We start from the raw sequence: 14,815 nt of genomic DNA, 5'->3' as shown, positions 1-14,815 counted from the left end.
TTTATTATAATGAGATTTGTTAACATTTGTACCTATGTAACCTTTACTTGAAGCCAATAAAAATATTGAAAAAGAATTTGCTGTTTTAATAATTTTGTTTTGTAAAGGTCTAAATTTTCCTGAGGATTGAAGTGAGTCATATCAAGTCTAACTTTATACCTTGGTAGCTTATGATGCAGTTTTCAAAGCCAATGTGAATATGATATTTTCATCATCATCTAAACAGATCACACATCCCTTTACTACAATACTCAAGCACAAGTTTGCACATTTGCTGAATATACACATAGCATTCCAGGTAATTACGCTGCTTCATAGATGCATCTGCAAATCATTCTAAAGTTCAACAGTGTGTTGTGTGGAAATGTTTTCAAAAATTAAATTTAAGTTTATATTTAGACATACAGCACGGTAGCAGAACACTTCGGCCCACGAGCCCGCGCCACTTAATTACACCCAATTGACATACAACACCCGGTACGTTTCAAACGGTGGGAGAAACTTGTAGCCCCTAGAGGAAACCCATGGAGACATGGGGAGAACGTACAAACACCTTACAGACAGTGCAGGATTTGAACCCTGGTCCCAATCGCTGGCACTGTAACAACATTGCACCAACCGCTACGATAACTGATAAAGGCACATTTATATGCTAAACAACTGAACCATAGGCAAATTGTTTAGCAAGTAGCAAAGATAATAATTATATGGACAAAAAATACAAATCTTCCTACTTAAAATTAAAAAAAAAATTAATACAGCATGGTAACAGGCCATTTCGGCCCACACATCCATGCCACCCAATTTACACCAATTAACCCATACCCCAAGAACGTTTTGAATGGTGGGGAGGAAACCAGAGCCCATGGAGAAAACCTGAACAGACACAGGGAGAATGTACAAACTCCTTACAGACAGCGCAGGATTCGAACCCTGGTACTGTAACGATGTTGCGCTAACCACCATGCTAACTGATGAAGGCTTGTTTATGTGCTAAACAGCTCCATCACAAGCAAATTGTTTAGCAAGTAGCAAAGATAATACTTACAGTATATTGGCAAAATAAACAAATCTTCCTATTGATTTTTAAAATGCTCAACTTCAAAAGTCAAATTTCTGAAAGTATAAGACAGTTGTGTTACAATAAACATTATAATCAAAGTGTAAATTTCTTTTAAAATTTACAAATAAAAATGAAATACAAACTATAGGACCAAAATCTCTACAGTTCTTGTCAGAATGAGGAAAAAATAATTTTTCATTACAGTTCTTTATTGTCCTTCAACTTACCATCCTTCAACTTCTGAGAACTATGTATTTTCATGCAAATTCAGTGTCATACCACAGAGAAAATATTCTGATAAGAAACAATGTTGTGGTAATTGTACTGTTACAAGATAGTTTACATCAAAAATACATCGTTTTGCTATAATTTTCCACACTTATAGTCCAAATTAGTTTATTCAGGACTTGAAGTCATCAATTCACAGAAAATATTTGAACTTTTAGCTTATTAGTTTGCAATAAAGTCATGCATAAAGTTTTGCTTTAATGATGCAATTTAGCTGTATTTGTTCTTTCAATTAAAAGATTGATACTAAATCTCAGATCATCCTTAGTCTTTACCAAAGAAAAGGGATTTAAAAAGTATACCATCATGCGTCCATTTCAGTTTAAATGCAAGATTTAATTAATTTAAGTATTTCATTCACTGTCATTTCTTCTTTGTCCCTCCCAGTGACTCAATGTGGACAAAGTTTCTGGATTGTTAGTGCCTGATAACAATCAATTTTTATGCTACACATTGTGCTTTCTTGGTACTCAGCCTCCTGATTTAATTTGAGACAGTCAACTTAATAATCAGCTTATTGTATTTGGCACCCGTCGTTTGGTAGGAATTCTTCCATGTATATTGCAGTAGCCTTCAGGAGATAAGTCATGGTACCAAAGCGGCCGCTTGGAGCACTGTCATAAAGCAAGTTGCAAATTCCTGTCACTTGATCCTTCTCTAACATTTCATCATCAGCTCCCAAAGCTGTCTAATAAAGAAGAAAGAATACAGTTATAATGCCACAAATCAATGCCACGCATTGTTCAGGTTCAATATGAATCTAGAGGAATTTGGTTTTATTTATTTTATTTGTTCTTGAAATGTGAACAGGATTTATCATCGATCCTCAGTTCTCTAATTGAGCTGTCTCCTTATAACTCAGTTCTATTTCAGAGGACATTGCTGTGAGTCACATAGATCTTGTAAAATCAGTAGATCTTGCTGCCAAAGAAAGTGGTAGTGGTGACTACAATTAAATTTAAAAACATTTGACAGGCACATGGTTAGGATCATTTTGAGAGATATGAGCCAAACACATGTAAATGGGACTAGCTCAATTAATCTTCTTGGTCAGCATGGGCACATTTGGCTGAAGAGCCTGTTTCCATGCAGTATGTGTTTCCATGTGGTACACCTCTAGATTTCCTCCCCTGTTTTCCTGAAGGACACTCATAAACCAAACATGTTTTTACAACAATCCAGTATGTTCACAAATATCATTCAAGGTTTTTAAATTGTAAATTTATTAAATTATTTGAATTTAAAAGCTTTGGGAGATTTTGTGGGGAGACAAAAATGTTTTTCATATTGATTGTCGAATTCTTTGAAAGTCTGTCTGATAAATTGACCACTATAGATTCTGACACTCATTCCAAGGATTTGGACCAGAAATGAAAAAAAAAAATCCCTGATATACAAGAAGAAATCAATGTACCTGTTCCTCCACAAATAAGGTATTTGCCATGTGTGCAATGTGTTCAATGTGAATTGTTCGGCCAATGTTCTTTATAATTACGTCTGCCAGCATGGTCAGGACAAGGATCGTCTCCACAAGAAGCTGCCGATATTCTGGCTGTGGCACACAATTTAGGAACGTCTCTACCTGAACGGCAAACTTAATTTCACCAGGAGTCATCTATTCAGGAAAAAGGACACAGATTAAGTAAATAAAAATGTACATCTCCTATTTATTTAATTTTTTAACCTTCATAATGAAATTGAGAATAAGCAAAATCCTTCACGTTCTCAGAAATGAAAACCAAGACCATGAGAGTGTGCAAAAATGGATTTGTAGTGTTACGAGCCCAGAGGACCCCAAAACCCAGCAGCAATAGATATTCACCAAGACAAATGGTTACTTAAACAAAAGTTGCTTTTAATTATCTTTAAACATGAAAACAGAATCACACATTAACTTAACTAACCTAACTTAACCCCCTTCTAATTCTAAGCACACATGTATGTAATGTGTGTGTAAGTTCAGAAAAGTTCATTGATTCACAGTCCAATCTCACTTCCCATTCCTCCAAGTTCACTGGTTGCAGGCAATTCTTATACTGTGAACAGAATTTAACATTTATAAAGTTCACCAGGCTTTGGTGCTTGAAAGGTAAATGGTTACCACTCAGAAAGGTTCTTGTCGGTTTTCAAAGAGAAATTTGTTGTTCACTGGACACCCAGCCACTTCAGTGTCTTGCTGAAAAAACTTGCCCTCTCAGGATTCTCCAGATGATAACCTCTTTCTTTCAGGTCATCACAGAGTTCCTTCTTGTTTCACTTATTCCAAGTGAAACATTAGACAGCCATTCCTCTCTTCTTGCATGACCAGGCTGAACTAAGCACTCACAACCTGTCTTCCAAATGGGTTTTTCTCACAAGCTTTCCAGCTTGTCCTGTTCCAGTCCCAGCTGCTGTTGCTGGCTGTAACACTGTAGAACTGATCTCTGTCTGTCTCTCTCTTCTCTGAGACAGAAAGCCTGTTTTACTCTCTCTGCTTGCAAAACCACATGACCCTCTTAGAACAGCAAGTTCCCTTCCAGAGAGAATGTGGCTCTGACAAGCTCTTTCATTTGTTGCCTTTTTGTAAACAACAATCCATTAGTGAAGTCTGTTGGACACTCTCCAAAGATTTTGCGAAGACTGTTGGCCCTGACATGTCTAGCATGAGCAGAGCTCCAGTATTTTAAATAAGATCTGTTTTATAGTGTTTGTATGTGACCTACTCTAACAAACCTTTCCCCAATTTATCTCCCGAAACATATCTATATTCTGTCACACTTTCCCCCTTCAAAGGAATTTTAACTCTTGAGTTAAAATTCAGTTATAACTAAACTGTCTTTAAAATCTCTCAAGAGATAACAATACACAATATTATAACATGTTATAATAAAGTAACCCAATGTTGAGTGTGTATATATATATATATATAAAAAATTTATATACAATATATATATATAATATTTATATACAATATATATATATAATATTTATATACAATATATATATATAATATTTATATAATATATATATATATATATATATATACACACACACACGATCAATTTCAACATCTTGACAAACAATCTGCTATCGCATTATTTGTACCTCTGGTATGATTAATTTGCAGATTATATTCTTGTAATATTAAACTCCAGTTTAACAATCTCCTGTTCTTATTCATCATTTTATTCAAAAACACCAGAGGAATGTGGTCAGTAAATATCACAATTGGTTCATGAGAGGTACCGAGATATACATAAATATTCTGCACTGCTAAAAGGCCAGCCTGCATCACAAAAGGAAGATGCAATCTACAGTTCCTCGGTGTATGCAAGATGCTTGCACTTCAATAGACACATTCCTGATGAAAAGCTTCCAGAACATCCTGGTGAATAGTCCCAGTAAGAGCCTTTCTTTATCCTCTTTCTCCTCCTCTTCTCTCTCTAGCAGTCTCTGTTTTCTCATTCTCTCAGTATTGAGCATATATTTCTAGTCCTCCCACCCCCAAAAGTAAGACATCGAGCAGCAAATAGGGGTGCAGATTCTAGAAATATGCTTAAATGATAAGGTTGTTGTGATGGGTGGTTTTTAACTTTCCTAATATTGATTGACACCATATTAGAGTGAAGGGTTAAGAGGGAGTGGAATTTGCTAGGTGTGTACCGAAAATTTCCTGATAACATAATATATAGATAGGCCAACTAGAGGAGAGGCTAATATTTTACCTAGTATTGCAAAATGAACCAGGTCAGGTGTCAAATTTCTCAGTGGGCAAATGTTTCGGAGAAACCAATGCCAACTCTTTCTCCTTTCCCGTAGCACAGCGGAAGGTCAGGAATAGATCATTTGGGAAAACATTTAATTGGGGTAGGGAAAATATGATGCCATTAAACAGGAGCTTTGGAGCAGATGTACTTGGGGAAAAGTCGGGCAGAAACGTGGCAAAAGTTCAGAGAATATTTGCATGGTGCTCTGCACCAATATAATCCATTGAGGGAGGGAAAGATGGTAAGGTAAAAGAAATATGGTGTACAAGGGATGTAGAAAATATAGCTAGAAAGAAAAGCTTATGAGAGATTTAGGAAAATAATAACTGATGGAGCACTAGAGAATTACTAGATTACTAGGAAAGAGCTTAATAAAGGACATAGGAGAGCTAGAAGGGGCAACGAGAAGACCTTAGTGAGCAGGATAAATAAAACCTCAAGGCATTCTACAAGTATGTGAACAAGAAGATGAGTCGTGTGTGGGCAAGTACCATCAGGGGTGCTAGTGGAAATGCGTGCATGAAGTGTTGGTCTTTGATGAATATTTTGCTTCAGTATTTACTAGAGAAGAGCACCTTGACAATTGTGATGAGGACTTGAGGTGGACTGAGGCACGAGGGCATTTTGAAATTAAGAAAGGGAATGTGTTGGAGCTTTTGAAAAGCATGAAGTTAGATAAGTCGACAGGACCACATGAGATTTTCCCAAGGCAACTGTGGGAAGCTGAACCACTGGTTATGATCTTTGGATTATCACTGGGAACAGGAGAAGTCCCAGAGGATTGGAAATTTGCAAATGTTCTCTTGTTCAAGAAAGGGAGGTGAGATATAGAGGAAATTATAGACCACTGGGAGATCCACATTATAGTGGTGGACAGATCCAGTTGTGCTATAAAAGGAATATCATAATTTCTGCCAGGTGCTGCCGGAAAAAAAAAAGGGAGTGTTCCTCATATTGTTACAACTTAGAACATAGAAATCTGCAGCACAGTACTCATCCTTTGGACCCCAGGGCTGTGCTGACATAAGAACCTACTCTATCAATTGCCAAGAATTTCCCAACTTCATAACCTTCCATTTTTCTCAGTTCCATGTACCTATTTAATATTGTCTTAAAATATCCTATTGTACTTGCCCCCACCATGCACCCACTCTCTATGTGTGGAACTTACTTCTTGCATCTCCCCTCCTGTTCTTACTCCCAAGCACCTTAAAACTATGCCCCTTTGTATTCGCCATTTCAGCCTTGGGAAAATTCCTCTGGCTATGCACATGATCAATGCCTCTCATCATCTTGAACACCTTTACCAGGTCACTCCTTGTCCTCTGTCACTCCAAGGGGAAAAGACCAAGTTCACTCAACCTATTTTCATAAGGCATGCTCCGGGCAACATCCTTATAAATCTCCTCTGCATCCTCTCTATAGCAATCACATCTTTCTTGTGATGAGGTGACCAGAAATTAATACCATATTCTAAATGGGGTCTAACCAAGCTCTTTATAAAGGTGTAACATTACCACAGAGGCTCCTGAATTTGATCCTTCGATTAATGAAGGCCAACACAACTTGTGCCTGCTAAGCAGCACTATCAACCTGTGCTGTAGCTTTGATTGTCCTTTGTATACAGACCCCAAGATCTCTCAGTTCATCTACACTGCTCAGAGTCCTCCCATTAACATTGTATTCTGCCTTCAAATTTGACTTTCCAATATGAACCACCTCATACTTCTCTGAGTTAAGGTCTAACTGCTATTTCTCAGACTAGTTCTGCATCCAATGTCCCTTAGTAACCTCTGGCAATCCTCCAGACTTTACACATCACCTACTTTCATGTCACCTGCAAATGTACTAACCCTCCCTTCCAATTCCTCATCTCGATAATTTCTAAAAATCACAGAGAGGAGGGGTCCCAGAACAGATCCCTGGAGAATACCACTGGTCACCAACCTCCATGCAGAGTACAAACCATCTACCAACACCTACTGCCTTCTCTAGGCAAGCCAATTTTGTATCCACAGAGCAAGGCCTCCTTACTCTCTGAATCAGCCTTGTGTGGGGACCTTATCAAATGCCTTACTGAAATCTATATAGGCTATATCCAACTGCTCTACCTTCAATGTCTTTTGTTACACCCTCAAAGACTTCAATCAGGCTCGTGAAGCACAACTTTCTGACAAAGCCATGTTGACTATTCCTAATTAATTATATCTCTCTAAATGTTAGTAAATCCTGCCTCTCAAGATCTTCAACAGTTTGTCCATCTCCTTTTGCATAAACATGATCAATTCTTGCCTTGTCCCTTATCATATCCAATTAACACCCTTTGTTGGTCTAGATTCCTCCCTCCACCTGCATTGTCTGAATTCTGAGACTTTCTGAGATCTCCTGCTTATTCCTTAAGAAGGGTTCAGACCCAAAACGTCAGCAATATATCTTTGTCAAGTCACCTTTATACATCCTTCATACTAGACAAGACAGTGTTTCTCCAGGACCACGGAGCATATTTACATAAATACAAGTTAGAATAGAAGGTAAACACATTTCGGGGTGTTTTTTCTATATTTTGTGTCTTCAATTATGGCTTTAGTTGCACCAACATCCATTCTCTCATTTGAATTTTCCTAACCTCCACAGTATTTTGGAGCCTTCCTTTCATTCTTTACTTGCTGAAAGTCTGTTTCATCTCGAACCCTTTCAGTTCTGATGGGGCATTAACCTGACAAATTCATTTTATTTTTCTCTTCAAAGATGCTTCCTAATCAGCAGAATTTTTTGTTGTTGTTTTCACTCTAACTTATTGTGGTTAGTAATTGATGGTTGATGTGATATTACAGTTGCAACACACCAAAGAAGAATTTTTCAAGTTTTAAATTTTTACTGTGGGGTCAGACAAGTTAAATTAAAACAATATAGGCGTTTACCTCTTCAGTTGTTGATGACCAGAGAACATAATTTTCAATCGACAACCCATGACACTGCAAAGTATAGACAAAGTTATGAAATAGGACTTTTTTAAATTAAGGACACATTTACCACAAGAAAATTTAACTTACATTTGTGCATAGTTTACACTGACCTTTTGTAAGATTTTCCAAACTCGTTGATAAAAGCCAACAGGAACTCTGTTGAGTGCACCATCAATGCGCCTTCGCCGTAACCACTGTCCATGGCGCACATCTACAAAATCACTATCTGGCCATTGATCAGTAACAATAGAATCAGCCATTTTAGAGGAATGCCCAAGCAATTGCTGTAATATACAAGTAGATGAATTAATTCATTCATAATGCATTTTTCCCCCAATGTATTTTAAGGTAGGAGAAAGGAATTTTTAATCTGCTCAAGTTGTCCATGTCTAAATCACACATATAATGTGTTGCTCAGTCTAATTTCAAACAGGCATAGGCAATTAAATTGTGATGCAATTGACTACCTGTTAAACTTGTTCATTTACGACAGGTTTTATCAAACATTGCAAGTCCAACCCTAATTATTCAGTTACTTTTTCCAGTTTACGTAACAGTTATTTTCAATTTATGTGACATGAATATTCTGTGCATTTTAAATAATAAAAAATTCAAAATGGTCCCATTTGTGTTGCCAAGGCTCTGAGAATGGCTTTTTGTTAAAAATAGGTAACATTGGGAAAAAAATGGTATCATGTGGGATTAGCCACCTTCATGGGTTATTTGCTAATAATGATGGGTTTTCCATTTTATGATAACTTATCCTATTTGTGTTAGAGAGCAAAAAGACAGTCAGAGGGCATTGGTTCCGATATTAACCACTGACACAAAAGGCATCCTTCAAACCACTTCCACTAAAAGTCTATATCAAATCATGGAACTAGTTTTTAAAAAAATTGATATTTACTGGCAATGATACTGCTGTTTAAACAAAACTTGCTCTCTCATAGAGTAGCAGGGAGCCATTTGTCAACATCCATCCAATGGAAATAGTCAAAAGCTGAATGGGTCAGGCATTAAGGTCACCATGTATTTGAGAGTTAAGGTAGATGGCATCATTGAAATACAAAGGATACACCAAATACAAATACCATGGCCATCTGTCTGAAATCTATGTTAGCTCATTGCATCTAAAAGGTGTAAAACGAGTCATTTTGATTTTTGGGGAGATTTTTCACCTGATCTTCCCTGCACTGTGCTGAGATTGAACGCAGGCTTACTTCAGTAATAATGGCTCCAAATTGTTCTGCAGCCATGACAGTTTAATCCTGTAGCATTGTGTATAATAACTGTGTTAATCCATAATGCACAATTCCTAAACACACTTTCAACAGTATCTTAACCTGAAAGAAGCTCAAGTAATGGTGGTATTCATGAGGATCAAAGTGAAGAAAGATCCTAACTCTCCAATAGATCACAAAGATTTTCATGTTCCGGGTAAAGCCCAAACAGACAAGGTCCCAGCTTCAATAACTTTATCTAATTTTGAAAGAACAGTCAGTAAATGATTAAGCTTAGTTAGATCTAGTGTATTGGTATCATCTCCACTTACTTTGCACAGGAACTCTAACAGGAGCATACAAGCAACGGACTAATATTGGTTTCATTATTTGAGTCAATTTTCATCTTGTGCTACTCTTCTTTGCTCTTGAGGATGTTTCTTTCACTCTGCTGTGCCAGAAAAATGTACTGGTTGACAACAAAGCATTATACCTTGCATAATTTTTCACTGCTTCCCTGTCTGTTTCACTTGTAGAACGCTTTCCCAAACCTGGCCGAGTTGCAATGCTTTTTTGAGGTGTTGGCTTTTTAAATCATGCTCGTTATCTTTAGCAAGTAAATTAAAGAATGTGCTGATCAATCAAATATTAGCACCTGCAAGTTTCTCTCCAAATCACACATCATCTTTATCAAGCCTGAATCTAAATCAGGGAACTCTCCTTTCAACAACCTTGTGGAAGAAACTTCACGAAAAAGATTGCAGAGGTTAAAAAGAGTCACTAACAACCCTTTTCCTGGAACAATGGAAAAATCAGACATTATAGGTCAAAAGACATTTAATGTAGTTAATGTCCAATATTTTTGTCAGAAATTAGGAAGGCACAATTCTGATAAATAATTTGCCAAAAATATAATAATAAATTGCAACATTAGTTACAAAAATCATCACCTCTTGTAGTCCATCAAGTTTGTTGGCTGACCTCAAAGTTCCAGTCTGTAAGGAGAAGAAATAACTTGAGTATGATTTTAAAAATATGATGTTAGCCATATAATTTTGTGGTTTTCTTGCCTGTCAAAGCAAGTTGGAAGATGTGATCTCAAATATTGAGAACATTAAACTTGCATTATGGTAGTTATAATTTCATTTTTTTAAAACATCATGCAAAATGTAGTATTAATGTTACTGGAACAGAAATCTTTGTAATTTGCAATTGATTAAATTTCTACTCGAGTAAAGTTCCACTTAAAATATGAACTTTTTTTCTTAAATATTTCCCCATATTATATTTTATTTCACATTTCTACCATTTAATACCAAAGCAAAATAATATGTATCCTGAAAATCTCAAATGAAAACAGAAAAGGTGCAAATCATCACCAGTTTCATACGGAAAAAAGATTAATCTAGTTGATTGATAACTTCTCATCCCATTGGTCATGAATCCTTCAGAAAATCTCGATGATAAAAATGTTTTCTATGAATGTATATTAATTTGCTTTTTAAGTATTTTAGGTCTGAATGGTTGGTTTCTTTAAATTGATAAATATTTCTTACATTTATTGATTGATTGGCACTACCAGTTGCCCCAATAACCACAAAGACAAAGACTGAGGGGAACGATAAGCTTTATTGTACAGAAGACTTGAGCTGGCCCTGATCCAAGCTAGGGAAGTTCAGGGAAAGGAGAGGTGGCTCAACCTTTATGGCCTAGGCCACAGGGAAGGAGTCCAGGGGAGTGTCATCAGGGGGTGGGCCAGCCCGTGCCTTTACCAGCCAATGTCTATGTACAATCCATATCATTACATCCACCCCTTAATTTTAAATAGAGTCCCCCCCTTTTTTCCAGAAGTGGAACCAACAAACAAACAAAATGTCTAACTAGAGGTTCAGTCACACCGGCGACTTCCTCCTTCTGTGGGACAGGTGTGTCCATGCTGCTTTTCCGGAGGGGAAGCTGCCAGTGGGGGGAGAATTTGATGATGGCTCCCGGGGGACCAACTCCTGAAGAGGAGAGCCAGGCGACTCAGCCTCTGGTATTGAGTTCCAGTGTGGGGTGGTCAGTGGTGGACAGGGCAATTTCGGGATCTCCGGCCCTCGCCAGGTCTCGGATAGGCACAGTGTCCTCATTGATTTTGGACTTGTGTAGCGCCTGTAGCTCAGCCGTCGCACAGCTTCTGGTGTCCTGGAAAGCCCTCTGGACGACTCTTCCCTGTAGAACCTTCAGCCTCTTCTCTTTCAAGTAGACCACTTCAGCAGCGGCCTCAAGGAAGTTGTTAAAACAACTAATCCACTGTTCAAAGAGTTCCAATGCACCTGGGACTTGGGGATCCACCTCAAGCTGATCGGGATGCAGCAACTTCTCCATTACCAGAGACGTTAAAATTTTCTGTACAATAAATTGATGGCCAGTTGCCCCAATAACCACAAAGACAAAGACTGAGGGGAACGATAGGCTTTATTGTACAGAAGACTTGAACTGGCCCGGATCCAAGCAAGGGAAGTGCAGGGAAGGGAGAGGTAGCTTGACCTTTATGGCCTAGACCACAGGGGAGGAGTCCAGGGGAGAGTGTCATCGGAGGGCAGGCCAGCCCGTGCCTTTATCAGCCAATGTCTATCTACAATCCATATTATTACATTGTTTTCCTTTCAAGTTCTAGACAATTTTTTTCTGAAGTATTAAGTTCTGAAAGAGTTTTCATGGATGAATTTATTGGGCTTTGTTAAAAGTTAAATGAATTATCTCAATTTCACATCGCATCTTTTTAATTTTGGAATGAAGGAGTCACTATTAATGTTTGAGTTGCAAGCATTGTGATCAAGATGGTGGTGTGACTGCAGCTGCTATAATGGCAGCACTGCAGTTGGTACAGACCCAGGAAGAGCAGGGGAAGCAGTGATGCAGTTTTCCAGTGCTCCTTTACATGGCCCTGCTGCCCAGATGTTCTGCTCGCTGACCTCGTATAGATTTAAACTGCCTGTCAAGTAGGTCCAGTGGCATTTTGTTCCAAAACCTTGATATCCATGGATTCTGGCACCCATGCTCAGCAACCCAGACTTTAAGATTCCAGACTATGTGGAAGTAGTGGACCAATACAGGACACCAGAACAGGAGAACATTAATTTCCACTCTCTCCACCCCACAAAAGGTGAAGAAGCCTGGGAGAGGATGCTACAGGGTCGGAAACCACAGCTGCACTCAGCAGATGAAGGCCTCACAACAGGCTGTGGGCTTCTAGCAACAAGCTTATGGAATCACATTTTCAAGACCGGAATTCAAGAGGGTGCCATTAAGTGAGCCTCATGTGCTAACCACTTCCTAATCAGTTTGGGTGCTCAGAACCAGCAGCCAAGGAGGGTGACTTGGATTCTTCAAGCTTGGGTTCACTGCTGGACAGAACAGGAGGCCATGTGGCCACAGAAGTTATAGGGGATGCAGGAGGCATCAGAGGTGTTGCGATCCATGGATCCTTATCACTCTGATGGGGCTCTTTTTGCTTTGATAGCATTTTTGTGTCCCTTTTTTGAGCAAAAGGAAAAATGTGTATTTTGTGTACATAACAATGTACTTGAATAAAGGTAGAAAACATGATTGATGCCAACTTCTTCAAAGTAGGTTTTCATAGAGTACAATGAAATGTAAGCAGATAAAATATTAAAATATGCCATTTCTGGATGTTTTAAATGTTGGCCAGGATATATTCTTCAATTTGTAACTTGAATATTGAATCTAAAAAACAGCATCTCTCTCAATCATGCATTGTGTGTATGTCAGTCAAGGTTACATGCTCTATTTCTGTAAAAACCACATTTCTATTGAGCCAATACTGGCAAGAACATGTTAAACTGAAAAATATACAATTCTCTGCACCATTGACTCAACAGTTAAATCAGTATTTTTGACTATTCTTGAACCACAGCCATCAACCTATATATCTTAAGAAAGTCGTGATACATGTACAATTTCTCAGATTAATGATGCACCTTTTTAATTTTGGAATTAATTGTACTGCTGTGAAGAAGAGATGTGAAACAAGTATCTATTCTGCTCCCAGTATTAGACGGAGAGAGAAGTTTATGGAAGTTATGAGTGTCAATTATTTGGGTTATTTTTTTCCAGAAAACAACGTCAGAGAGAAATATTTAGAGAGAAAGTTTGAAATTTTGAAACTCAGCATGAAGATTAAATATGTTATTCTGAGGTTCATGCAATTATCCAATAAAATGGCAATAAATCAAAGCATGCACCAACAATTATAAGACTGATGATATACTTGGGATAATCTGTTATTTCAAATGAAAAATATCAAACTGTTGGTTAAACTGCAACTTCAAAACAATGCCAAGGATTTAGTGTTCTATTAAAGAAGTAATTAGGCATATAAGCAAAATAATGGGATGGAAAAATTGTTAAGGCTTATAACCCTAGCTACAAATGTCACCTCAGTAGTGGTTACACCAGCAGAAAATTTACGCTTATCCATCTACAAAAATGGGGAAAAATCAGATATATTAGTGTTACAGACTGTAAACAGTTTCTGAATTTAATGCTTTAAAAGCAGGATTTCTCAAATAGCAGAATCATTGTTATTAGAATGCCACAACTGGCAAAATGCCAAAATAACCATAAGCAAAAGTGTTCTCTTGATATATATTTGATCTCTTCCCTTCTTCAAAACACCATGATACTAGACATTTTTTTTCCCCTCTGTGCAAGTAAATATAGCGTTAAGAATGCATGAAACAGGAAATCTTTTTTGGTTTTCTTATTTAACTGTTTTTCTCCTGCTCTGTCTCAATGTCTCTTGATTCTTTTAATAGGATTCAATCCATCAATGACAAGTGAGCATAATCTCTGGGACAGGGAATTAACAAGAATCACCAGCTGTTCAATGGTGAAAAATTTCATTTCAATCCTAAATTCACAAGCTCTTCAATTGAAACTGTTCTACATTCTTAGTACTAGTTTCTTTATCCAGAAGAAATGATCTCCCTGAATCAAAACTGCTGAGTGCTCCAAGCATTTTTGTTCCTTTCAATAAGATCACCTCTCATTCTGTAAAACTCTACAGTTTATTGAAATATACAAAATTCTTAAGAAGTTTGACAGGATATAAGCACAATTGAAGTTTCTCTACACTGGAATAGTTTGAGCCAGTCTCAAAATAAGGGGTCATCATGCTTTTAGCACGAAGAAAAGTCTTCACCTAGAAGGTAGTATATCTTTGGGCTTTGTTATCTAGAGCATTGTGGAGTTTCAATAGCTGGGTATATTCAAGACAGATAGATTTTTAAATATTAAGGGAATGAAATACATGTGTTCGTGCAGGAATATTGTGAAATATAAGATTAGCCTTGAGTGAATTGAACTTGGACATGGCAAGAGGGGCTTGATAGTCTTCTACTGCTAATTTCCATGTTCTCATGGACACCTTTTTTTCTGTTGTATGGGTTGTGTGGTGCAGATCTTGCACCTCAAAACTGATCCTTCGGCAGCTCTCTATTTCATAACTTCATGCTTCAGACCTTTTTC

The 14,815-nt window shown here is 37.6% G+C and overlaps 1 protein-coding gene across 4 annotated transcripts in view; it reads right to left on the bottom strand.

Moving 5' to 3' along the window:
• Positions 1-1,254: 1,254 nt before the first annotated feature.
• LOC138740550 (phosphorylase b kinase regulatory subunit alpha, skeletal muscle isoform-like) overlaps positions 1,255-14,815 on the bottom strand; it is a 96,180-nt gene continuing 82,619 nt past the window's right edge. For 3 of the 4 annotated variants that reach the window (XM_069893376.1, XM_069893378.1, XM_069893379.1), the window contains 6 exons: positions 13,725-13,766; positions 10,234-10,278; positions 8,174-8,347; positions 8,019-8,072; positions 2,766-2,966; positions 1,255-2,039 (listed from right to left, as the gene is read on the bottom strand). In XM_069893376.1, the coding sequence (XP_069749477.1) occupies positions 1,866-2,039; positions 2,766-2,966; positions 8,019-8,072; positions 8,174-8,347; positions 10,234-10,278; positions 13,725-13,766 (690 nt within the window). In that variant the 3' untranslated portion in view covers positions 1,255-1,865. The remainder of the gene's footprint in view (positions 2,040-2,765; positions 2,967-8,018; positions 8,073-8,173; positions 8,348-10,233; positions 10,279-13,724; positions 13,767-14,815) is intronic. The other variant, XM_069893377.1, reaches the window with a different exon arrangement.

This window comes from Narcine bancroftii, chromosome 8 (assembly GCF_036971445.1).
Source record: "Narcine bancroftii isolate sNarBan1 chromosome 8, sNarBan1.hap1, whole genome shotgun sequence".
NCBI classification, from domain to species: Eukaryota; Metazoa; Chordata; class Chondrichthyes; order Torpediniformes; family Narcinidae; genus Narcine; species Narcine bancroftii.
Note: the sequence above shows the minus strand (reverse complement) of the source record. Positions and strands in the feature narration are given on the sequence as shown.